At 30.0% G+C, this 24801-nt stretch overlaps 2 protein-coding genes across 5 annotated transcripts in view; both read right to left on the bottom strand.

Moving 5' to 3' along the window:
• Positions 1–795: 795 nt before the first annotated feature.
• On the bottom strand, positions 796–19060 carry LOC130447677 (zinc carboxypeptidase-like). Its single transcript, XM_056784632.1, has 7 exons — positions 18997–19060; positions 17135–17522; positions 15702–15871; positions 5068–5209; positions 1912–2193; positions 1757–1841; positions 796–1041 (listed from the first exon to the last, which is right to left on the bottom strand). The coding sequence occupies exons 2-7, from the start codon at positions 17510–17512 to the stop codon at positions 842–844; spliced, it is 1257 nt and encodes a 418-aa protein (XP_056640610.1). The 5' UTR covers positions 17513–17522; positions 18997–19060; the 3' UTR covers positions 796–841.
• Positions 19061–21071: 2011 nt separating this feature from the next.
• LOC130447323 (torso-like protein) overlaps positions 21072–24801 on the bottom strand; it is a 43879-nt gene continuing 40149 nt past the window's right edge. For all 4 annotated transcript variants that reach the window (XM_056784078.1, XM_056784080.1, XM_056784079.1 and 1 more), the window contains exons 5-6: positions 23413–23644; positions 21072–21456 (exon numbers count right to left, since the gene is read on the bottom strand). In XM_056784078.1, the coding sequence (XP_056640056.1) occupies positions 21293–21456; positions 23413–23644 (396 nt within the window). In that variant the 3' untranslated portion in view covers positions 21072–21292. The remainder of the gene's footprint in view (positions 21457–23412; positions 23645–24801) is intronic.

Here is a 24801-nt window from a genome sequence, read left to right as displayed (position 1 = left end):
CTCTAATCTACAATTTTTCAGATTTCTATATTACTTGCATTCGCATCGAGACGTTTTTCGTTCTGGCTGATTGTTGGTGATGGAATTTCGTCTTGGCATTGTGAACAATTTATTGTTTATATATTTTATATCTTCTGTTAAATTTTCAAAATTGTTGAAATGATAAAAATTTTTTTATAAATATTTATGACTGTCTGTTAACAATTTGGAGAGGTGTAAATGTTCTGGCAAAAATTCCTAAAATTTTAGGGCTGATAATTCAATTAAAATAAGTCTTGATTGTGATACTCCTTAAAATTTTAGGGCCAGAGAGGGCTGCTAGAAGTTGGGTTAGAAGATTTATTGTGTAAAGTTTCAGGATTTGAAATGACCACCTAAAATTGGCCACTAGCTTTTCCTCTACAACTAGTCATCCAAGTTACATCCACAAAAATCCAAACAAAGCAAAATTATTAAAATGCAGGAAGAATTAATACGTAAAAAAAATATTTTTTGTAAACATGTTGTCAATATTAATTTCCATAAAAATGACAATATTGCAAGATAAAAAATTATGAATTAATTTGATTCATTCAATAGTTTAAGTTGTTTAATTGTATTTCTTGTGAATGTAGTTTCCAAAAACAGTTTTCTGGTGTCGAATTTCCCTTTTTAAAATTACGAGTCCCGCAGTCCCCGAAACGAACTCTGGGACCCAAATTTGTCCCTTTCCAGGTTGAGGGTTGAAGAAGGCATTGAAGAATTAGGGAAATCTGTAATTCTAATATTAATTTTAGGTTTTCTAATCATGAAAAGTTTTTCATTCTAATTTCATCTTTATTATTCAGCTTTTATAAGACAATCAATAATTAGAAGAAAGTTGTTTATCTGCTTCTTGTAGAAGTGTGATAATGGAGTCTAAAGTTTCCAAACCAGTGGGTATAATTTGATCTGTTGGTAGTAGAAAACCGTATTTTCCTTTGTCTCGAAGTTCGTAGGTATAAACATATGGAATTTGAAACTGCGCTTTAGCCCAATCCATACTTATACCAAAAGCTTGATCTAGAAAAAATCTCCTCAAAAATAGAAACTACAAGATGTGATTTCTACATCAACATTCATCAACATCAACATTAATTATTATTAAAATATTCCCTTGACTTTCAATGTAATATAATTTTATGATAATGACCTTAACACTTGTGCAAACAGAATCTGGTGAATGATGGCTGCAAGTTCCAGCTTTTGAGTGCCAGGTCACAAAGGCAACGATAAAGCGTACTCACTCGCCAGACTAGTATCGGCGAACCCACCGATGGTCCAATCGCGTCTCTGAACGGTCTACTCGCATGTTGGGCCCGGCAGAGATGGATAGAGACAATTAAACAGGCGCAAAATCCAACTAGTGACCAGACTTCTCATCGGACACTGCCATCTAAGACGCCATCTCTACTCCATGGGCATTACGGACGATCTGGAGTGTCGTTGGTGCATGGAGGAGGATGAAACCGCAGATCACGTTATCTGCGAGTGCCCTACACTCATTCGAGCGCGGTATTAACACTTGAGCAAACCTCACAACTTGCCTAATGACATCAAAGGGTTCAAGTCTAAGAACCTGATTGGCTTCTCAAAGGCCTATGTTTTAAAACGGCTTCCTGGTTGACCACAACTTTGAACTAAGAACTATCATTTTTATAATGATAACTACTTTGGATAACAAACCAATTAGAGTAAACAATGACATAAACAATAGATCTATAATGTCTTTACTTACATAGAAGTTCAGGAGCTGTTCCAATACTATATTGGGTTCCATATCTTTGAGCTAATGATTCCGCTGCTTTGACCGCCGCTGCATACTGACAACATGTAAGAATATTCACAAAAAGGTCTGATAATATCTACATATTATAAAAGAAAACTACTTACGGTTACGTTGTAATTATCTACATGTCTTTCACTATCGCCATATGGAATAATCATAAATTGTGAGTATGAATGGAAAGTCAAGAGCAATACCAAATCTTCAGCTATTGTAGAAATGAAATTTGCAAGTGATGATGTTTCTATTTCAGAAAATGCGGCAGTACCACAGTAAACATCGGATTGTTTTGAAATGTCTGTGCACGCATCCCCATTCCATTTATAATCCCAATTACGATTCAAATCCACCCCGTACGGTAACGATCTATTTTTACGCCAAAGTCGATCCTTAAACAATAAATTTAAAAATATTCAATCTAAAAATCTAACAAGTATATAAAATAATGAAAACGGTAATTACTAATAATAATTAAGTAAAAAAGTCGTCGTACTCTCGGCGCGACAATTGAAGCCATTTGATGTCGTAGGACGCCGATTAATTTCGATTCTCGTCATGTTATTTGACGTCATTTGGAGTTTCTTTCATTTTCTCCTGATGATGCCCGAAATTTCTTTCGTTTCGGCACAACTACAGGGATTAAATCCGAGCCCGAGGAGATTTCGCTGCTACAGATGGACGGACAAAACTCTAGTTATATTATTTAACCTGGCATTAGACAGGTGGGGTATAACAAACCCCAACGCTCGAAGAATGCAGGAAAAGTAATCAAATTGACCGCCAAATGACGCTAGCGCCTCACTACCTTCAAACTGAGTATTCCTCTACACGTGGTTGTTGAAAGCAAAGTTCCAGCCTGTCTAAACTCGGAACTTTTTTTGAGCAGATTTGTTTTGTTTTTGGGACATCGTCTCTACAGGTAGATTCTTTATTTTTGACAACTATGATTATTATTTGTTAATTATCGCTTATATTAGCTCGTGTATTCATGGGAGATTACGAAGAAGAGCAGAGACGTCTCCAAAGACTATGGCAAGATGCAGAAAATGACGAAAACTTCATTGATAGGGATGATTCCGAGGAAAACGACGAAATAGACAAAATCGGCGTGTGTGATTATCCTGACTTAGAACAGGATGCCGAAGAAGAAAACCCAGACATGCAGGAGGTCGATAAACAACAACAAAATGTCACAGAACCGGTTGATATCCATAATTTTTATGGAAAAAATGGAATATAACGTAAGAACCAGGTCCGAAAATATTATTATCCACCTGCCATGTGTCTAACCCCAGGTTTGCTCTCGATTTACGCGGCAATATCAGAAAAATTTTGGGTGAAAATCCGGAGCCACCTACCAAAAAGACAAGGCCTAATCAATAGGGAAGATGATCTGAATGTCCACGTTCACGTGACAGAAAAAGTAGATATGGTTGTGAAGCGTGTTCCGTGTTTTTATGCCTCGAACATGCAGTCATCTATTGCAAAAATTGTACTAATTGAATACACAATAACTTATTACTAGCGAGAAGGAAGCCTGTAGTTTTATTTATAACACTTTGTTTCGATTTGTTTAGTATCTTTATTGAAAAATTTTCAGCAAATAGATAAAAAAAGCATCTCGTTTTTTTCCTTTAAAAGAATCAACTTAAGAGGGCCCAGAAAAGCATTAAAATTTTTGCAAAATTGATATCAAGAAAGTGTCGCTGACTGAATCAATTTGGGGTTTGATACACCCCACGTGTCACAACTCGTAGGTAACTGTTTTTGACCTGGTTAATGAGTGAACAAAAAACAAAGTAACATTTAGTAGCAATAATAACCAGGAGTTTATTTATTATTATTAGCATTAAGAAAATGTCCAGACGCGTGAAAATAAGGAAGAATTTCTCTAACACAGTTTCAATGAGCTTTCTAATCCATCCCCCATACGCTCAGTTCTTAGGAACTCTTTAGCAATGGAAACCATATGAAAATATTGATTACCTACAAAGTTTTGTAGTTGATCCTCGTTCCTCATATTTTTTTAGTTTGTTAAGTAAACTCCAGATTAAGGGTATCATTTTATCTGATATTCTCATAGTTATAACTTATGTATGTTTTATATTTTAAGTCTAAGTTAGTTACAATGACCGATAGAAAAATATTTTAACAGATATTACAACTCTAGAGATTTATACACGCGGCGTACTCAAGCATATTATGACGATTACAACTTTTTTAATCATTATATCTCAGAAATAGTGGCTCATAGGAAAAAAAGTTTAAAGATGTTTTTTGTAGATAATTTTATGATCCACAATTTTTATCTAAGGTATTTTTATGATATAACTTACCGTTTTGCTGGAAATCGCGAAAAACCGCGAGGAGTCATTGGGTCAGATAGTTTCAGCAGAATTATTTAAGGTTAATTAAAATTATTACTTTTATTTCTTGTTTCTTACACCTTTTGATTTAATTATATGTTTATTTAGACGTCTACTGATTTAAAATTAGTTTTTTAAGAGATTTTAGGTCTCTTTTATTATTGATCGCTTTTTCGTTCTTATGAATGTGAACCAATTCAAAAAATTCTATTTTTTGTGTACTAGATTATAATTCAAGGATTCTTCAATCATTATAATTGAATTTATGTCTTTTTTTTTTATATTTCGTGGTGCGTTAACGCAGTTTTATTTCTTTTCGTCGAATTGATGACCTTTTAGTCTATTTTGTAAATACTGAGATGTCTGCCCAGCGTCATAATCATTACTAAGTATTTGATATTATTTCTTTTGTTTTTGGGTGTTTTAGATTTTAGTTTAGTGAAATATTTGGATAATGTATTATGTCCTTTATGGCTTTCCAAATCTTGTTGATTTTAGGTCTCTCCTGATTTAAAATTAGTTTTGTTAAGAGAATTTAGGTCTCTTTTATTATTGATCGCTTTTTCGTTCTTATGAATGTGAACCAATTCAAAAAATTCTATTTTTTGTGTATTAGATTATATTTCAAGGATTCTTCAATCATTATAATTGAATTTATGTCTTTTTTTTGATATTTCGTGGTGCGTTAACGCAGTTTTATTTTTTTTTTTTCATCGAATTGATGACCTTTTAGTCTATTTTATAAATACTGAGATATGTGCCCAATGTCAATACTAATATCATATTTATTGAAATAATTCGATAGTTGTTGACAAATGTTTTATATTTTGCGTTTCTCAATTGATTATAGTATACTACTTTTATAAATTATAAATGAAAATATCAGTGGTAACCTACCGTGGTGTAAGAATATACAAATCCATCGGGATTGATTACGGGAAAGATGTACCAATCGTGACTTTTTGCAATTTGTCGAACAACTGGATCATCGCTAGTTAAAATGGCATTCAACAGAAAAGTATTTGTAGCACTTGAAATCCTGTAAATAACGATGAATTCAAAATAACTATGATACCCCTTGCAAGCACTAAGAGATTACTCTTGGATGTCTTATAAAAAATATATTTATAAACATCGGGATTTCAACTATTTATTCCAGAAATCAGAGACTTAACAAAAATAAGAATTTATAACTTTATATTTAAGATTTTAAAGTAATTCTAAATTTTATTAAGTTCTTTAAATATATAGAAAAAGGCCAAATTTCAAAGAAAAGAAGAATAACCTCTACAGCTTAAAATGTAGAGAAAGAGGAAGTATCTCTTATGATAAAAAAGTGTTCAGTTATATACAATAAGCAGAAAAAAGAATTTATAACTTTATATTCAAGATTTTAACGTTATTCTAAATTTTATTAAGTTCTTTAAACATATAGAAAAAGGCCAAATTTCAAAGGAAAGAAGAATAACCTCTACAGCTTAAAATGTAGAGAAAGATAGAAGTATCTCTTATGATAAAAAAGTGTTCAGTTATATACAATAGCAGAAATAAGAATTTATAACTTTATATTCAAGATTTTAATGTTATTCTAAATTTTATTAAGTTCTTTAAACATATAGAAAAAGGTCAAATTTCAAAGGAAAGAAGAATAACCTCTACAGCTTAAAATGTAGAGAAAGATAGAAGTATCTCTTATGATAAAAAAGTGTTCAGTTATATACAATAAGCAGAAAAAAGAATTTATAACTTTATATTCAAGATTTTAACGTTATTCTAAATTTTATTAAGTTCTTTAAACATATAGAAAAAGGCCAAATTTCAAAGGAAAGAAGAATAACCTCTACAGCTTAAAATGTAGAGAAAGATAGAAGTATCTCTTATGATAAAAAAGTGTTCAGTTATATACAATAAGCAGAAATAAGAATTTATAACTTTATATTCAAGATTTTAACGTTATTCTAAATTTTATTAAGTTCTTTAAACATATAGAAAAAGGCCAAATTTCAAAGGAAAGAAGAATAACCTCTACAGCTTAAAATGTAGAGAAAGATAGAAGTATCTCTTATGATAAAAAAGTGTTCAGTTATATACAATAAGCAGAAAAAAGAATTTATAACTTTATATTCAAGATTTTAACGTTATTCTAAATTTTATTAAGTTCTTTAAACATATAGAAAAAGGCCAAATTTCAAAGGAAAAAAGAATAACCTCTACAGCTTAAAATGTAGAGAAAGATAGAAGTATCTCTTATGATAAAAAAGTGTTCAGTTATATACAATAAGCAGAAAAAAGAATTTATAACTTTATATTCAAGATTTTAACGTTATTCTAAATTTTATTAAGTTCTTTAAACATATAGAAAAAGGCCAAATTTCAAAGGAAAGAAGAATAACCTCTACAGCTTAAAATGTAGAGAAAGATAGAAGTATCTCTTATGATAAAAAAGTGTTCAGTTATATACAATAAGCAGAAAAAAGAATTTATAACTTTATATTCAAGATTTTAACGTTATTCTAAATTTTATTAAGTTCTTTAAACATATAGAAAAAGGCCAAATTTCAAAGGAAAGAAGAATAACCTCTACAGCTTAAAATGTAGAGAAAGATAGAAGTATCTCTTATGATAAAAAAGTGTTCAGTTATATACAATAAGCAGAAATAAGAATTTATAACTTTATATTCAAGATTTTAATGTTATTCTAAATTTTATTAAGTTCTTTAAACATATAGAAAAAGGTCAAATTTCAAAGGAAAGAAGAATAACCTCTACAGCTTAAAATGTAGAGAAAGATAGAAGTATCTCTTATGATAAAAAAGTGTTCAGTTATATACAATAAGCAGAAAAAATAATTTATAACTTTATATTCAAGATTTTAACGTTATTCTAAATTTTATTAAGTTCTTTAAACATATAGAAAAAGGCCAAATTTCAAAGGAAAGAAGAATAACCTCTACAGCTTAAAATGTAGAGAAAGATAGAAGTATCTCTTATGATAAAAAAGTGTTCAGTTATATACAATAAGCAGAAAAAAGAATTTATAACTTTATATTCAAGATTTTAACGTTATTCTAAATTTTATTAAGTTCTTTAAACATATAGAAAAAGGCCAAATTTCAAAGGAAAGAAGAATAACCTCTACAGCTTAAAATGTAGAGAAAGATAGAAGTATCTCTTATGATAAAAAAGTGTTCAGTTATATACAATAAGCAGAAAAAAGAATTTATAACTTTATATTCAAGATTTTAACGTTATTCTAAATTTTATTAAGTTCTTTAAACATATAGAAAAAGGCCAAATTTCAAAGGAAAGAAGAATAACCTCTACAGCTTAAAATGTAGAGAAAGATAGAAGTATCTCTTATGATAAAAAAGTGTTCAGTTATATACAATAAGCAGAAATAAGAATTTATAACTTTATATTCAAGATTTTAATGTTATTCTAAATTTTATTAAGTTCTTTAAACATATAGAAAAAGGTCAAATTTCAAAGGAAAGAAGAATAACCTCTACAGCTTAAAATGTAGAGAAAGATAGAAGTATCTCTTATGATAAAAAAGTGTTCAGTTATATACAATAAGCAGAAAAAATAATTTATAACTTTATATTCAAGATTTTAACGTTATTCTAAATTTTATTAAGTTCTTTAAATATATAGAAAAAGGTCAAATTTCAAAGGAAAGAAGAATAACCTCTACAGCTTAAAATGTAGAGAAAGATAGAAGTATCTCTTATGATAAAAAAGTGTTCAGTTATATACAATAAGCAGAAATAAGAATTTATAACTTTATATTCAAGATTTTAACGTTATTCTAAATTTTATTAAGTTCTTTAAACATATAGAAAAAGGCCAAATTTCAAAGGAAAGAAGAATAACCTCTACAGCTTAAAATGTAGAGAAAGATAGAAGTATCTCTTATGATAAAAAAGTGTTCAGTTATATACAATAAGCAGAAAAAAGAATTTATAACTTTATATTCAAGATTTTAACGTTATTCTAAATTTTATTAAGTTCTTTAAACATATAGAAAAAGGCCAAATTTCAAAGGAAAGAAGAATAACCTCTACAGCTTAAAATGTAGAGAAAGATAGAAGTATCTCTTATGATAAAAAAGTGTTCAGTTATATACAATAAGCAGAAATAAGAATTTATAACTTTATATTCAAGATTTTAACGTTATTCTAAATTTTATTAAGTTCTTTAAACATATAGAAAAAGGCCAAATTTCAAAGGAAAGAAGAATAACCTCTACAGCTTAAAATGTAGAGAAAGATAGAAGTATCTCTTATGATAAAAAAGTGTTCAGTTATATACAATAAGCAGAAAAAAGAATTTATAACTTTATATTCAAGATTTTAACGTTATTCTAAATTTTATTAAGTTCTTTAAACATATAGAAAAAGGCCAAATTTCAAAGGAAAGAAGAATAACCTCTACAGCTTAAAATGTAGAGAAAGATAGAAGTATCTCTTATGATAAAAAAGTGTTCAGTTATATACAATAAGCAGAAAAAAGAATTTATAACTTTATATTCAAGATTTTAACGTTATTCTAAATTTTATTAAGTTCTTTAAACATATAGAAAAAGGCCAAATTTCAAAGGAAAGAAGAATAACCTCTACAGCTTAAAATGTAGAGAAAGATAGAAGTATCTCTTATGATAAAAAAGTGTTCAGTTATATACAATAAGCAGAAAAAAGAATTTATAACTTTATATTCAAGATTTTAACGTTATTCTAAATTTTATTAAGTTCTTTAAACATATAGAAAAAGGCCAAATTTCAAAGGAAAGAAGAATAACCTCTACAGCTTAAAATGTAGAGAAAGATAGAAGTATCTCTTATGATAAAAAAGTGTTCAGTTATATACAATAAGCAGAAAAAAGAATTTATAACTTTATATTCAAGATTTTAACGTTATTCTAAATTTTATTAAGTTCTTTAAACATATAGAAAAAGGCCAAATTTCAAAGGAAAGAAGAATAACCTCTACAGCTTAAAATGTAGAGAAAGATAGAAGTATCTCTTATGATAAAAAAGTGTTCAGTTATATACAATAAGCAGAAATAAGAATTTATAACTTTATATTCAAGATTTTAACGTTATTCTAAATTTTATTAAGTTCTTTAAACATATAGAAAAAGGCCAAATTTCAAAGGAAAGAAGAATAACCTCTACAGCTTAAAATGTAGAGAAAGATAGAAGTATCTCTTATGATAAAAAAGTGTTCAGTTATATACAATAAGCAGAAAAAAGAATTTATAACTTTATATTCAAGATTTTAACGTTATTCTAAATTTTATTAAGTTCTTTAAACATATAGAAAAAGGCCAAATTTCAAAGGAAAGAAGAATAACCTCTACAGCTTAAAATGTAGAGAAAGATAGAAGTATCTCTTATGATAAAAAAGTGTTCAGTTATATACAATAAGCAGAAATAAGAATTTATAACTTTATATTCAAGATTTTAACGTTATTCTAAATTTTATTAAGTTCTTTAAACATATAGAAAAAGGCCAAATTTCAAAGGAAAGAAGAATAACCTCTACAGCTTAAAATGTAGAGAAAGATAGAAGTATCTCTTATGATAAAAAAGTGTTCAGTTATATACAATAAGCAGAAAAAAGAATTTATAACTTTATATTCAAGATTTTAACGTTATTCTAAATTTTATTAAGTTCTTTAAACATATAGAAAAAGGCCAAATTTCAAAGGAAAGAAGAATAACCTCTACAGCTTAAAATGTAGAGAAAGATAGAAGTATCTCTTATGATAAAAAAGTGTTCAGTTATATACAATAAGCAGAAAAAAGAATTTATAACTTTATATTCAAGATTTTAACGTTATTCTAAATTTTATTAAGTTCTTTAAACATATAGAAAAAGGCCAAATTTCAAAGGAAAGAAGAATAACCTCTACAGCTTAAAATGTAGAGAAAGATAGAAGTATCTCTTATGATAAAAAAGTGTTCAGTTATATACAATAAGCAGAAAAAAGAATTTATAACTTTATATTCAAGATTTTAACGTTATTCTAAATTTTATTAAGTTCTTTAAACATATAGAAAAAGGCCAAATTTCAAAGGAAAGAAGAATAACCTCTACAGCTTAAAATGTAGAGAAAGATAGAAGTATCTCTTATGATAAAAAAGTGTTCAGTTATATACAATAAGCAGAAAAAAGAATTTATAACTTTATATTCAAGATTTTAACGTTATTCTAAATTTTATTAAGTTCTTTAAACATATAGAAAAAGGCCAAATTTCAAAGGAAAGAAGAATAACCTCTACAGCTTAAAATGTAGAGAAAGATAGAAGTATCTCTTATGATAAAAAAGTGTTCAGTTATATACAATAAGCAGAAATAAGAATTTATAACTTTATATTCAAGATTTTAACGTTATTCTAAATTTTATTAAGTTCTTTAAACATATAGAAAAAGGCCAAATTTCAAAGGAAAGAAGAATAACCTCTACAGCTTAAAATGTAGAGAAAGATAGAAGTATCTCTTATGATAAAAAAGTGTTCAGTTATATACAATAAGCAGAAAAAAGAATTTATAACTTTATATTCAAGATTTTAACGTTATTCTAAATTTTATTAAGTTCTTTAAACATATAGAAAAAGGCCAAATTTCAAAGGAAAGAAGAATAACCTCTACAGCTTAAAATGTAGAGAAAGATAGAAGTATCTCTTATGATAAAAAAGTGTTCAGTTATATACAATAAGCAGAAAAAAGAATTTATAACTTTATATTCAAGATTTTAACGTTATTCTAAATTTTATTAAGTTCTTTAAACATATAGAAAAAGGCCAAATTTCAAAGGAAAGAAGAATAACCTCTACAGCTTAAAATGTAGAGAAAGATAGAAGTATCTCTTATGATAAAAAAGTGTTCAGTTATATACAATAAGCAGAAAAAAGAATTTATAACTTTATATTCAAGATTTTAACGTTATTCTAAATTTTATTAAGTTCTTTAAACATATAGAAAAAGGCCAAATTTCAAAGGAAAGAAGAATAACCTCTACAGCTTAAAATGTAGAGAAAGATAGAAGTATCTCTTATGATAAAAAAGTGTTCAGTTATATACAATAAGCAGAAAAAAGAATTTATAACTTTATATTCAAGATTTTAACGTTATTCTAAATTTTATTAAGTTCTTTAAACATATAGAAAAAGGCCAAATTTCAAAGGAAAGAAGAATAACCTCTACAGCTTAAAATGTAGAGAAAGATAGAAGTATCTCTTATGATAAAAAAGTGTTCAGTTATATACAATAAGCAGAAATAAGAATTTATAACTTTATATTCAAGATTTTAACGTTATTCTAAATTTTATTAAGTTCTTTAAACATATAGAAAAAGGCCAAATTTCAAAGGAAAGAAGAATAACCTCTACAGCTTAAAATGTAGAGAAAGATAGAAGTATCTCTTATGATAAAAAAGTGTTCAGTTATATACAATAAGCAGAAAAAAGAATTTATAACTTTATATTCAAGATTTTAACGTTATTCTAAATTTTATTAAGTTCTTTAAACATATAGAAAAAGGCCAAATTTCAAAGGAAAGAAGAATAACCTCTACAGCTTAAAATGTAGAGAAAGATAGAAGTATCTCTTATGATAAAAAAGTGTTCAGTTATATACAATAAGCAGAAAAAAGAATTTATAACTTTATATTCAAGATTTTAACGTTATTCTAAATTTTATTAAGTTCTTTAAACATATAGAAAAAGGCCAAATTTCAAAGGAAAGAAGAATAACCTCTACAGCTTAAAATGTAGAGAAAGATAGAAGTATCTCTTATGATAAAAAAGTGTTCAGTTATATACAATAAGCAGAAATAAGAATTTATAACTTTATATTCAAGATTTTAACGTTATTCTAAATTTTATTAAGTTCTTTAAACATATAGAAAAAGGCCAAATTTCAAAGGAAAGAAGAATAACCTCTACAGCTTAAAATGTAGAGAAAGATAGAAGTATCTCTTATGATAAAAAAGTGTTCAGTTATATACAATAAGCAGAAAAAAGAATTTATAACTTTATATTCAAGATTTTAACGTTATTCTAAATTTTATTAAGTTCTTTAAACATATAGAAAAAGGCCAAATTTCAAAGGAAAGAAGAATAACCTCTACAGCTTAAAATGTAGAGAAAGATAGAAGTATCTCTTATGATAAAAAAGTGTTCAGTTATATACAATAAGCAGAAAAAAGAATTTATAACTTTATATTCAAGATTTTAACGTTATTCTAAATTTTATTAAGTTCTTTAAACATATAGAAAAAGGCCAAATTTCAAAGGAAAGAAGAATAACCTCTACAGCTTAAAATGTAGAGAAAGATAGAAGTATCTCTTATGATAAAAAAGTGTTCAGTTATATACAATAAGCAGAAATAAGAATTTATAACTTTATATTCAAGATTTTAATGTTATTCTACATTTTATTAAGTTCTTTAAATATATATAGTGCTTTTCAGATAAAAGTATCCACCTTTAATAACTTTTTTAATACTGGTATTTAGAAAAAATCCAAAAACACGTCAATTTATGTTGGAAGGGGCAATCATTATGGGTTATTTAAACTTACTGGAAAAGCCACCCCCTCACCCCTAACAGCATCCCCTTTATTTTTTTAAATTACTTGTCATATTTTTTATGTAAAATTTGGATACTCCTCTTTGAGCTGATTTCAAAAATGTATAATACTTGTAGGTTAAAGTGGTTAGTTTATGAGATAAACAATTTTTCTTTTAAGAGCACAAATTTTACTTATTATTTACTTTCACCTTATTTACCTGTACTAAAATGGGTTGTACAACAGTTCAAACTCTTTAAACTTTTTAACTGTGCTATTTATTGTGAAGTTACAATAAGTGTTCAAAATGAGTACCATTCACTTCCATACAATGGTATAATCTATTTTGAAATGCCTCTCTGACATTGCTTAATACGGCTGGATTTAATTGTCGACATTCATTTTCTATCCTCTCTCGTAAATCATCCAGAGATTCTGGTTGGGTAGCATAAACTTTTGTTTTTAAATACCCCCATAAAAAGAAGTCTAGGGGTGTTGAATCCGGTGACCTAGGTGGCCACTCCATCATCTGCCCCCTTCTACCTATCCAACGAGCGGGGAATGTTTCGTTTAAAAATTGTCGGACAGGCATAGCATAGTGTGGGGGAGCTCCGTCTTGTTGAAATACCAGTAAATCTTCGGAAAGGTTATCATCATTTTCTATTATTGTTGTAATACGTGGGTCAACCCCTTCCCTGAGTAACTCAAGATATGATTCACCATTTAAATTTCCGTTGATGAAGAAAGGTCCGACAATGTGGTCACCTAGGATACCACACCAAACGTTTAACTTTTGGGGATGTTGTATATGGAATTCACGCATAATATGTGGATCACTTTCAGCCCAATATCTACAATTATGCCTACTTACTAAGCCATTTAATGACCATGAGCATTCATCAGAAAAGCAAATATTGTTTAACAATTGAGTATTGTTATTGATAATTTGCGTCATTGATTCGCAAAACTCTAGACGACGATCAAAATCATCTTCATTCAACTCGTGCACCAACTTAACTTTGTATGGGTGGTACTTGAATTTATGTAGAACTCGGAAAACTGTAGAAGATGAAACACCGATCGCTCTACTTATTGTTGACAACGATTGGGGTTGTTGAGCCTCTAAGCTGACTTGCCCTAAAATTGACACTTGGATTGCTTCGTTATTTACGAGTCCCTCTCGCTTATGCACTTTATTGCAAACAGACCCTGTTGTGGTAAATTTCTCCATCAGTTGAATTACATACTTATGAGTTGCATGTCTTCCGTCATGTAATTCGTTAAATATTCTAGCAGCAGCTCTTGCACAATTATTATTTTGGTAGTATAAACCTACAATTTCAATTCTTTCTTGCAAAGAGTAAACCATTTCAGAGAAACAAAATAAATAATGTATCAAATTACACTATCAATAGTGACTACAAATTCTAGTTGACAATGTCAAACTTTAATAAAAAGAGTTTTTTGTTGTTTGGATTTTTTAAGTAGAATAAATAGCACAGTTAAAAAGATTAAAGAGTTTGAACTGTTGTACAACCCATTTTAGTACAGGCAAATAAGGTGAAAGTAAATAATAAGTAAAATTTGTGCTCTTAAAAGAAAAATAGTTTATCACATAAACTAACCACTTTAACCTACAAGTATTATACATTTTTGAAATCAGCTCAAAGAGGAGTATTCAAATTTTACATAAAAAATATGAAAAGTAATTAAAAAAAATAAAGGGGATGCTGCTAGGGGTGAGGGGGTGGCTTTTCCAGTAAGTTTAAATAAACCATAATGCTTGCCCCTTCCAACATAAATTGACGTGTTTTTGGATTTTTTCTAAATACCAGTATTATAGAAGTTATTAAAGGTGGATACTTTTATCTGAAAAGCACGTAGAAAAAGGCCAAATTTCAAAGAAAAGAAGAGTATCTCTTATGATAAAAAAGTGTTCAGTTATATACAATAAATCACAGTTAAAAAAAACCGTTCCGAAAGGCACTGGTGTAGTTAAAGGGTATGTTGTGATTGTAGCAATTGTAGATTAATTGAAACATGCCCTTCTTACTGTGTATAAAAAAGTGTATTTCGAAATGTGCTAAATAAGGGTGGCGCCAAGTAAATTTGAAAGGTAGCGCCAAATATTATTTACGCTTTTGTACAACCACAAGTTGTTGAAAGTGATAGTAATTTTTTTTACTCTGTATACTTCAATTCAGATACAATTACTACATTCATACCATACCTTTCGTGTACATCAGGGCTTTTTTGGAAGGTTTTTGAATTATTATTCATCGTATATAACTGGACACTTTCTTATTGAACAATTATCTAGTTGTATACGATAAATAACAGTTCGAAGATCTTCCAGAATAGCGTTGGTGTAGATAAAGGGTATGAACGAATGTACCAATATAACCTAAAAATATTATTATGATAAAATATGCGAATTATATTATTTCGTATTTTCTCACTTCCTTTAAAATTTTCCTTGATGCTAATGTGACGGTAAGTTTTCATTTACCCAAATTGCTCTCCTCCACAGGGCCGGATTAAGCTAGGGGTTTGGGGGGGCTATGGCCCGGGGCCCCAGGTCCAAGAGGGCTCCATCATTTGGAAAACATTCTGTATTTTTTGATGTGTTGATACCACAAATCTAACGTATTGATATTATTTTGTGAATTTTTCCGGGTTTCCGAATTCCTTAAGAGGGCCCCGTCATTATTTTAGCCCCGGGCCTTATAAATCCCTGACCCTCCATAATTACAATAATAATTTTACTCAAATAGATTTGTATTTTCGCCAAGGATTCTTCCTATAATGATTTTTCCATAATTATTCTTATTAATTTACTCTTGGGATTGAGACATTTTTAGATACAGGGATATTAATACGAAACCCGTTCCGATTTGAAATCTATTTCCTGTTAGACGTAGGTTTACCCGCAATTAGAAACTGTTTCAAAAACTAACCATTCTCTAGCATGAATATTCGAATCTATCCATACACCTCTATTTTTATTTTGTGATCCATAAGAAACTTTAACTCCCAATATTGTTCGGTTTTCGTATGATTTGCCTCCCTCTAACAAAGTAACTATGTCTGGATATTGCTGCGCTAATTTTTGAAGCCAATTGTTGATCTAAAAACAACATTTATTATTTATACCTACTATTCGTATAATATTTAACACAGTATGGAGTTTTGATTTATTTATTTAACAAATTTAAGATTTATAAGGCGGCCCCTAGACCCTACAATAGCATTGTACAAAATATTTTATCGTACAATAAGATTTAAAGGCGCTTAGAATCCAAAAGATTAATTAAATTGGTATATGTCGTCTGTACTAGATCCGGATTCCTTACACTTGCCATTTCACAAAGATGGCAATTCTCTGTACAATTAGATACATTCGACGATAAACTGTATTTTCTTAAGTTTTTCATTATCTTTTTCCGCCATTATGCACGCGCGCGTGTACTCCTCGTACACGGAACACAGATTAAAAAATATTGCGCAATACTGACCTTACATAATACAATGGCAAAATATGGTGCCATAAAAATTAAACTCACTCAAACTTTTGTACAATCATTGTTCTATCTTCAATATTAATCCTAAACGCTCAATAATACTCGATAAAGTATCTAGACAAAGGTCAATTTATAAAGAAAAGAAGAAGAATGTTACCTAACTTTGTTACAGTTTTAAAGTGTTTTAAATATTCGTAGACATCAGGCTAGAAGGTATGTACTTAGTAGTCACTAAGGTGGGAAACCGCGCGAAAAAAATCGATTTGAAATTTTTCGATTCTCAAAGTCGATTAATCATTGCTAAAAGTCAAGTTTTCGATTCTCAAGTCGACTTTTTAAAAACAAAATAGCTATATAAGCCATGGTTAATTAAAAGATATTTGTGGAATGTGGAAATTTTATTTAAATTATTCATCAAATATTTATATAAAATTGAAGCCAAAGATAACATCGATAATATGATCCAACCAACGATCAGAGGTTAGAATGGTATGTTTAGTATTGTTTAAAAAAAGTCGAAGCCATCGAATGAGAATCGATTTTAATCGACTCGAGACAGGTTCAATTCGATTCTAACAAGTCGATTATTTTTATGAAAAGATCGATTTTTGACTAAAGTTAGAGTCGATCTTGGTAGTCAAAGGTTTCAGTTTATTTCTTTTTGTGCTTTAGCTGCTGAAATCAATGGACATGGACAATTTTTTACATAATATTTGTCAAATTATGGATATTTTAACCTACATTTGAAAGTGGTACTTATATTTTATTATGATAGATAATGAAATTTTTATTGTTCGGTATATTGATTATGATATTCATTGTGATTATAATGATATTTAATATACAGGATAAAAAATTTGCATATGTACCGTATCTAGATCATTATAGATCTCCCAAGATATATCAGCCACATCATTTAAATTATTTTTGTTGAATCTTGCTTCTTCATCAATATTTTCTTGAATATTTTCTATCAAAATTTCATAATCCATTTTATTTTCATTGACTAATTTTTCGATGAAACTTTTTTGTTGAGGTGATACCAAGATATCAACGGGCATACCAGCAGCTCTGGGAAAGGTCCAGAAATCATATTTTTCTGATTCCGACTTTTGCAATAATCTGAGGATATCCACAGATTCAGAGTTTTTTGGAACAATTCGATACAAGGCGTGATCATCGTATGTCACTATTCCAATAGCAAGGTGAGAAAACAATCCCAAAAGAAGAATTAGTGAACAGTTCATCGTTTATTTCCTAAAAAATCAACAATTTTAGAAACTGACGGACAACTTTTTTATTTTTTCCCCCAAAAAAATAAAAATCAATATAAAACACTCACCTGCATTATTTTTATTGTCTGAATATAACGATAATATACAAGGTGTTCCAGGACTTGATGCAAAAAATTCGGTAGTGAGTAGATGATATGAAAATAATGCTGTGACATAAAAAATTTTTCTCATATAACCCCTCGTTTCTGAGTTATAGGCGTTTAAAGATGCGAAATCAGAACTTATATTTAAATATATTTTCTAAATTATACATTCGAATATTATGAATTTTCAATGGATGATTACGTATGTCCATGTAGTGTGTTTGACGAAATAAATTATTCTCCACTACTATTTAAAAGACAGGGGCGGCTCATGCCCAATGGTTAACAATCCGTAACTTTTACAAGGGCAACCTGTACAACCTAAAAAATGATTTTTTAACAAAAAGTTACTTTTTGTTTAGAAGATATGTAGATTTTTACATCGTTGTACATATCACGGAAACAGACAAATTCTGAAGATGATTATCATAAATTGTAATTATTTATTGAAAATATTTACAGAAGGTGTTAAAACACAATCAAACATTTCTTGGGGAAGTAATTAATAAATGAATAAACATTTGTATTACATATTATCGAAGATAATGTTACTGGCATAAGAAAAAACTCATTTTTCATCTAGAAAGCTACTGTCAAATTAGCTATTACGTCATATTCAATTGAAAATTGCAAGCGATTTAATTTGTTCATGTCAGTTTGCTGTCAATCTTTTCAAAACCTGCGGGTGGTATGAGAACTTTTTTTTGAGTCACAGCATTATTTTCCTGTCATCTACTCACTCCCGATTTTATTGTATCAAGTTTCGAAACACTCTTTATAATCATAGAGAATTTAAAATAAAATGTATTTGTTACTGATATTTTTTTTTTGAGTAATGTAATGAAAATTTGAAAGGTGAGTTTGATAGAAAACTATAAAATATTCATTTTTGTGGACGGCGCGGCAAAGAATTGAATATAATTAGAAAAAAATGTGATTCGTGGGTACTAAGAAATTAATAGTTGGGTCAATTATAGTAGAGCTGGAATAATAAACAAATATGAGAAAGAATTTTATTAATGAAATTTAATTTTTATATGAAATATGGTGAAATATTTAGAAAAATAGAAAAATGGTAAATGGATAAATTATTGTAGATATATAAAAATAAAAAAAATAATGAAAACAGTCTACATTTCGGAGAACCACGAAATTCCAATCTTATTTGGATTAAAACTATTCATATTTTCGATCGGGGGACCATTTTGAACGTTTCCTATTACTTTTTGACACAATATACCCCATATTTGATGTAGATATTAATCTAATTTTTGTTTGTTAGTCCATGGTGTTTGAATTCTGCTAAATATGAAATTATATAATGATTTATGATTTTATCCAATTAAAACTTACGTGAAACAGCTCTGAAATCTTCTTAAAATGTGATAAATTTCATCATATTTCATAAATAATCTATAAGTGGATTTTAAAAGATAAAGAGATTACCATGTAAGTTATTCAGAATCGTTGGTTGCGATTACATTCATTCATATCATCTCGGAATTCCATTTTTTATGAGCTGCGTTTCATGAAATAACATTTGCGTGCATAAAAATCATCTCGCTGTAAACTTTTGACTTTATCTATATATATTTTGAAAATTATTCTTGAGATCAAAAAAAAAGTAATATGCTGTTTTAAAGACAAATAATATGAGTGTTCGCTTAATGAATAAACCAAAAAAAAACCGCCCCCTGTAATTGCTTTAATCGAATAAGGACTTGGCCAGCGAGCTGTTGCTAGACAATTGCGTTATGACGAGGCTGGATCCTTTCATAGGCGACCTGGAACAGCGATTTACAACCTCTCGTGATGACCGTTTTATTATGTCAACAACATTAAGAAATCGTCACCTTGATGGCTTTAAAGTGCAACGTGGGGTGCGAAGAGTGACTTTTGTCAGTGGACAGTAAGACGAAGACTGCTGAAAAATAACCTGACCCTTAAACACCTGCGATTGGTCCAAAATTTAGTCCAGCTCATCGGCAAGCACAACGAGTTGAGGCAATTATATTATTTACAATTTCCTCAACTTTAGTCCGTCCACAAGTAATCCTTTTGGTTGGTTACCACAACATTTTGTAAACCTGAAGTCCTCGCTTTAGCTATTAACATTTGTTTGTGTTTATCCTTTTTTATATGGGTCCCAATATCAAGCTCACTTTTATGGGTATTTGATATTTTAAAGTGCTTTAATATGAGTGTCAGCTTAATGAATACACCACAAAAAAACCGCCCCCTGTAATTGCTTTAATCGAAAAAGGACCTAGCCAGCGAGCTGTTGCTAGACAATTACTTTATGAAGAGACCGGATCCTTTCATAGGCGTCACCTTAATGCCTTCCAAGCGCAACGTGGGGTGCGAATAGTGACTTTTGTCAGTAGACAGCAAGATGAAGACTGCTGAAAAATAACCTGACCCTTAAACACCTGCGATTGGTCCAAAACTTAGTCCAGCTCATCGGCAAGCACAACGAGTTGAAGTAATTGTATTATTTACGATTGCCTCAACTTTAGTCCGTCCACAAGTAATCCTTTTGGTTGGTTACCACAATATTTTGTAAACCAGAGGTCCCCGCATTTGTTTGTGATTATCTTTTTTTATATGGGTCCCAATATCAAGCTCACTTTTATGGGTATTTGATAATACAATACAAATCACCTCGCTAGTTTCGTTTTCTTGAAGGAAGGATACAAACAAAACGTTTCATTCATTAGTTTCAGCATTACGAAAACTGTTTTGAAACGTTTAAACTAGTGGTCGCCAAATTTTTCAATTATTGAGCCATCCTAGCTTTTACAAACCTTTAAGTGAGCTACCTAGGAATATTGGGCCAAAAAAATGAACCACAAAATGAAATTTATTACAAACGGATATTTATTTCTAGTATTAATCAAAATATATAGGAAGTGTAACAAAAAAAGTTTAAATGTTCATTTCAATGAGAGGAGTGGAACTATTTTTGGCCATCAAGTATTTTCTTGAAGTTTGGAGCCAACCTGTTGCAGTTGTCCGAATGTTTATCGGTCAGTCTGTTTCTATATTTGATTTTTATGAATTTCCTACTTCACACAAGTATGTAGAACTTCAAGAAATTCACCATGTAGCGATGCGCGATCACGATTAACTTTGGAAAACCAGCGAAACGCAGTGGCTCGAGATGGTGCTTTATCGCCAAAGTCGAAGAGAGCTGATCGGCACACTAATTTTGGTTTAATCCACGTCGAAACTCATAGAAAATCATCGAAGAAAATTTTTTGACTAAGATGAATGTTCTCCATTAAAAAATGTCAAAATTTATGATGGTAATGTCAGTTTTGCAATATCTCTAAGCTTAAGTTGCCACTTTTTAGTAGCCACTATATGATAGAATTGTGTATAGTTCCTCATGACTCGCCCTGTATATGTAGGTTAAAAAAACAACAAAATAATAAATTATAAAGTTTATTAAGTATTCTTTGTACACTTTTTTTATAGATAAATAAAAATAGACATCCACTATGATCACAGATAAATACCAGTTTTCCAGAAACTACTAATTTTTTGCCAAATCAGAACGTTCCTACATCTTTGAGTGAAACACAGGATCCAATAACCAAAAAAAAACTTTCGTAGACTCTTAACAGTACTTGGAACTTGAACCTTTATACTACAAGTTGCTCTCCCACAATTTTACGAAGTTATCTAACACTTCTTCGAACCAAAGTCGTTTTACTGGATCTTTAAAAGCGGGAGCCAAAGTCTTCAATTGCATTTCCAGTATCGCTTCATTACCTAACATTGAATTCAGCCTGCTGAGCAATCTTGGATCACCTGAAAAGATATTTGTAAAGAAGAACCAATTTGAATTAGACGCAAGCGGATTATAAAACTGTGAAAGTTTGAGTTTAACTCATCCTTGTTTGTTATTTAATGATTTAAAATTACAATGTTGCAAGGCAATGTATAATATTGAGTATCAGAAACGTTTTTAATGTTTTAGTAATTTTGTTATTACAATATACATTAAATTTTAAAATATTCGAAATAAAATAAAAGTCCATTAATGATAGTCATTATCTGTTTACTCACTGGCTGAGAATGCGACTTCTTTGGATAATATTATATTAGTTAGAAGTAATATTTCAATGTCAAATATCTCATTTCAATTAAATATTGCATCATAATGAACAACTATTTGGTATTGTATGAAAATTATTTCTTCAAAAGTCTTAGATAAGTTTTAAATGTATTCAATAGGGTACTTGCATGGTTTGAGAAAAAAATAGTTTTCGATTGTTTATATATTGAAAATTTTGTAGGTAGTTTAAACATTTCAGTAAAGCCGCTATATTGCGTCATAGGTTATAACATGCCATTTGGCTTGTTACGTTTTTCTTTAAACAGTTTAAATATTCCTTTCTACACGTATTATGGCACACTAGTCACTTCGGATTTATTTATTCCAGCATTCGAGTTTTTGGAGAAATTGAATTGTTTCATTAAAAAAAATCAATAAAATCTCGGAATGTATTCGAATTCTACCTCTACCTATCTACACTTCAAATCAAAGTAAATTTTAGTAAGTTTGTGGTAAATTAATTCTTTATATTCACTGGTAAGTAAAATAATTATAGTGTTATGTACGAGGCGTGACTGATAATTAACGAGACTAGTTAGACAAAGACAGACAAAGTAAGGGCCCGTCCAGGCCATTTCGGGGTCCTGGGCAGGTTTTGGGATCCTTTGGACGCCCCTTGTTTGTCTTGCACTATCGGTCATAAACCTGCCCCCTACCCCTATCATTACTCAAATTTTGCAAATCCAAAATAATAATAGGAATCAGATTTTAGAAAAAGTAACATTGTTTTTAACTCCTAGTTCGAGTTAAGCAATTAGCTTATCAATTATCAATTCATTTCAGTTATATTTATGTCTAATTGAAGAATAAATTCATTATACCATCCAATTTTGTATATTTTACTTTAATACTTGTAATTATTTTTTTTTGTTGATTGCTTTCAAGATCAAAAGGAAAACAATTCACGTTCTCTAATAATAATGTTTGGATTTAGACAAAATTTTCGTGCGGAATCCGACGACATAATAAGACAGGTGAACAAACTTGATGAAACAAAACAAAACAATCTTTCCTCGCGCCAAGGCGGTATTCCTGTTTAAAACCGGAAACTGGAAAAATAAGCATTCCCCAAAGGTTAGAGACCGTTTAGTCTGAAGCCTACTCTTTCGAATTCTACCGTGTCTGTAGACAAACCAGTGTAGCCGTGGCCTTCGCGTATAAGATCTGTTTTTTTTGTTTTTCACATAAAACTTGGAAACACTGCAGCTGAAATTTATAATTGTTTTCAAGAAGGCCGAGAAGATGTTGAAGATGATTCATGTTCAAGTCGCACTTCCACGTCAAAAACGAAAGAATTGACGAAGAATGCGCGCAGCAAATTTTACATGGAGGAGTGTATCCAAAACTGCTGCCTAAAATTCTCGCAAAAATATTTGTATTGAGACTTCAAATGCGATTGATTCTTGGATCTTCTACTTCTACCTCTTTCTTAAGATCAAATTAAGAGAAACAAGATTCGAATTTGTTAAAGCGGCGGAAGAAACAGCGACTCGCATTATGCGTGTCCTGATGGTACTGACAGAAAAAGCCTTCGCATGGAGAAATGTAGGGATATAGGGATAGAGGAAAGGTATATATTGATGTATCCATAATGGATGAAAAATAAAATATTAATTACGAACATTATGTTTAAATTTCCAGCTACTCACCATGGATTTTTAACAACGATGGATAACTGAAAATAGAATAATTGTATCTTAATTTATACGTCGACCAATTAGCCACTGAACGATTTCCGCTGGCCACTTTGATTGCGCCCATATAATCAGCATACCATGGACTGAAATAATGACCTAATTCTAAATTGCTAATTTGCGCTATCCCTTGTTTCTTCAACCGGTCTTTCATGTGTACGTAGTTTGTTTTGTTGAATACAAACACCTGGAAAACATGTGAATGTGAATAAACTTTCTATATGAAGCAGGATAATAAAAAAATATACAGCTATGATAAAAAAAAGAGGTACACGACCGTCACGGTTGAAATATTAATCTGAAACAGTAAAGTACTATGAACAAAGAACTAAATACAACGGTTTTCAATCAACGACTTAAGCGGAAGTCAACTTAACATTTATTCTGAATCGAAACCAACATTTGGTAGGATTATTTTTGATTTATTCAATTAATTATAGCAATTATTAATTTTTCAAGCTATCTAAAAGTAACGTGTTTATTATTACAAGAACGTAACAGTGTTGTCACGTTTTATGACCACCAGGGTTAAACGGTACACTCGACGGGGGTTTACGTTGGGCAGAACAAAAAGTGGGGGTCCACAATCGTAAATAGAGGATGATTTAAGCAATCAATTCTAACCGTTTTTTATCGAAAACTGTTAATTCCTCGTTGAAACTCATACCCAACGCAATGCAAGTTTTTTCGAGATTTGGAAATTGAAAGTAATGGAGGTACAAGAAGTCCACCAGATCCAGCAAAATTTTGAAAGTGGTATATGAAATAAAACTTCAGAAACCAATGATTTTGTGTCCCCCATTCTTACTGCGATACTGGAAATACTGTAGCTGCCAGAGATATTCGTCTTCTACTTAATACGCTTCCAGTTGTATCTTTTTGGAGTTCCGTAGTATTTCGAGAGAATGTGGATAGAAGTTTCGTAATTTACACAACAGAATCCGAACGCAGCATTATCGTATATTCAGGTGTCCGTCCATTGAAGTGACAGTGACCCGATAGGACTTCTATTAGTATTCGAAGGTTGGGCTCATACATTCAGCAGATCTTTTCTAATTACAGTTTTCCAGAAAAGTATTTGCCTGTCTCAACACCTGTAGGTTATCCCCGTAATTAGTTTAACTCCTATCTATATTATTTTCCAATGGTTTTTCTATTGTTATGTAGCTGATACCACAGAAGAGTATTTCGTTTCCCTCCACTCAAGTGTGTTCCGGAATCAACTTTATTTTTCTTGTCTAATTTGTCCAGGCTTTCCCAAACTACTTTGGATTTAATGATATTGGAGCTTAGAGCTCTAATAGTTGCTTGGATATCGGATGGGATGATGATTTCCTGTTTGTG

The sequence above is a fragment of the Diorhabda sublineata genome, chromosome 8 (assembly GCF_026230105.1).
Source record: "Diorhabda sublineata isolate icDioSubl1.1 chromosome 8, icDioSubl1.1, whole genome shotgun sequence".
Taxonomy (NCBI): Eukaryota; Metazoa; Arthropoda; class Insecta; order Coleoptera; family Chrysomelidae; genus Diorhabda; species Diorhabda sublineata.
Note: the sequence above shows the minus strand (reverse complement) of the source record. Positions and strands in the feature narration are given on the sequence as shown.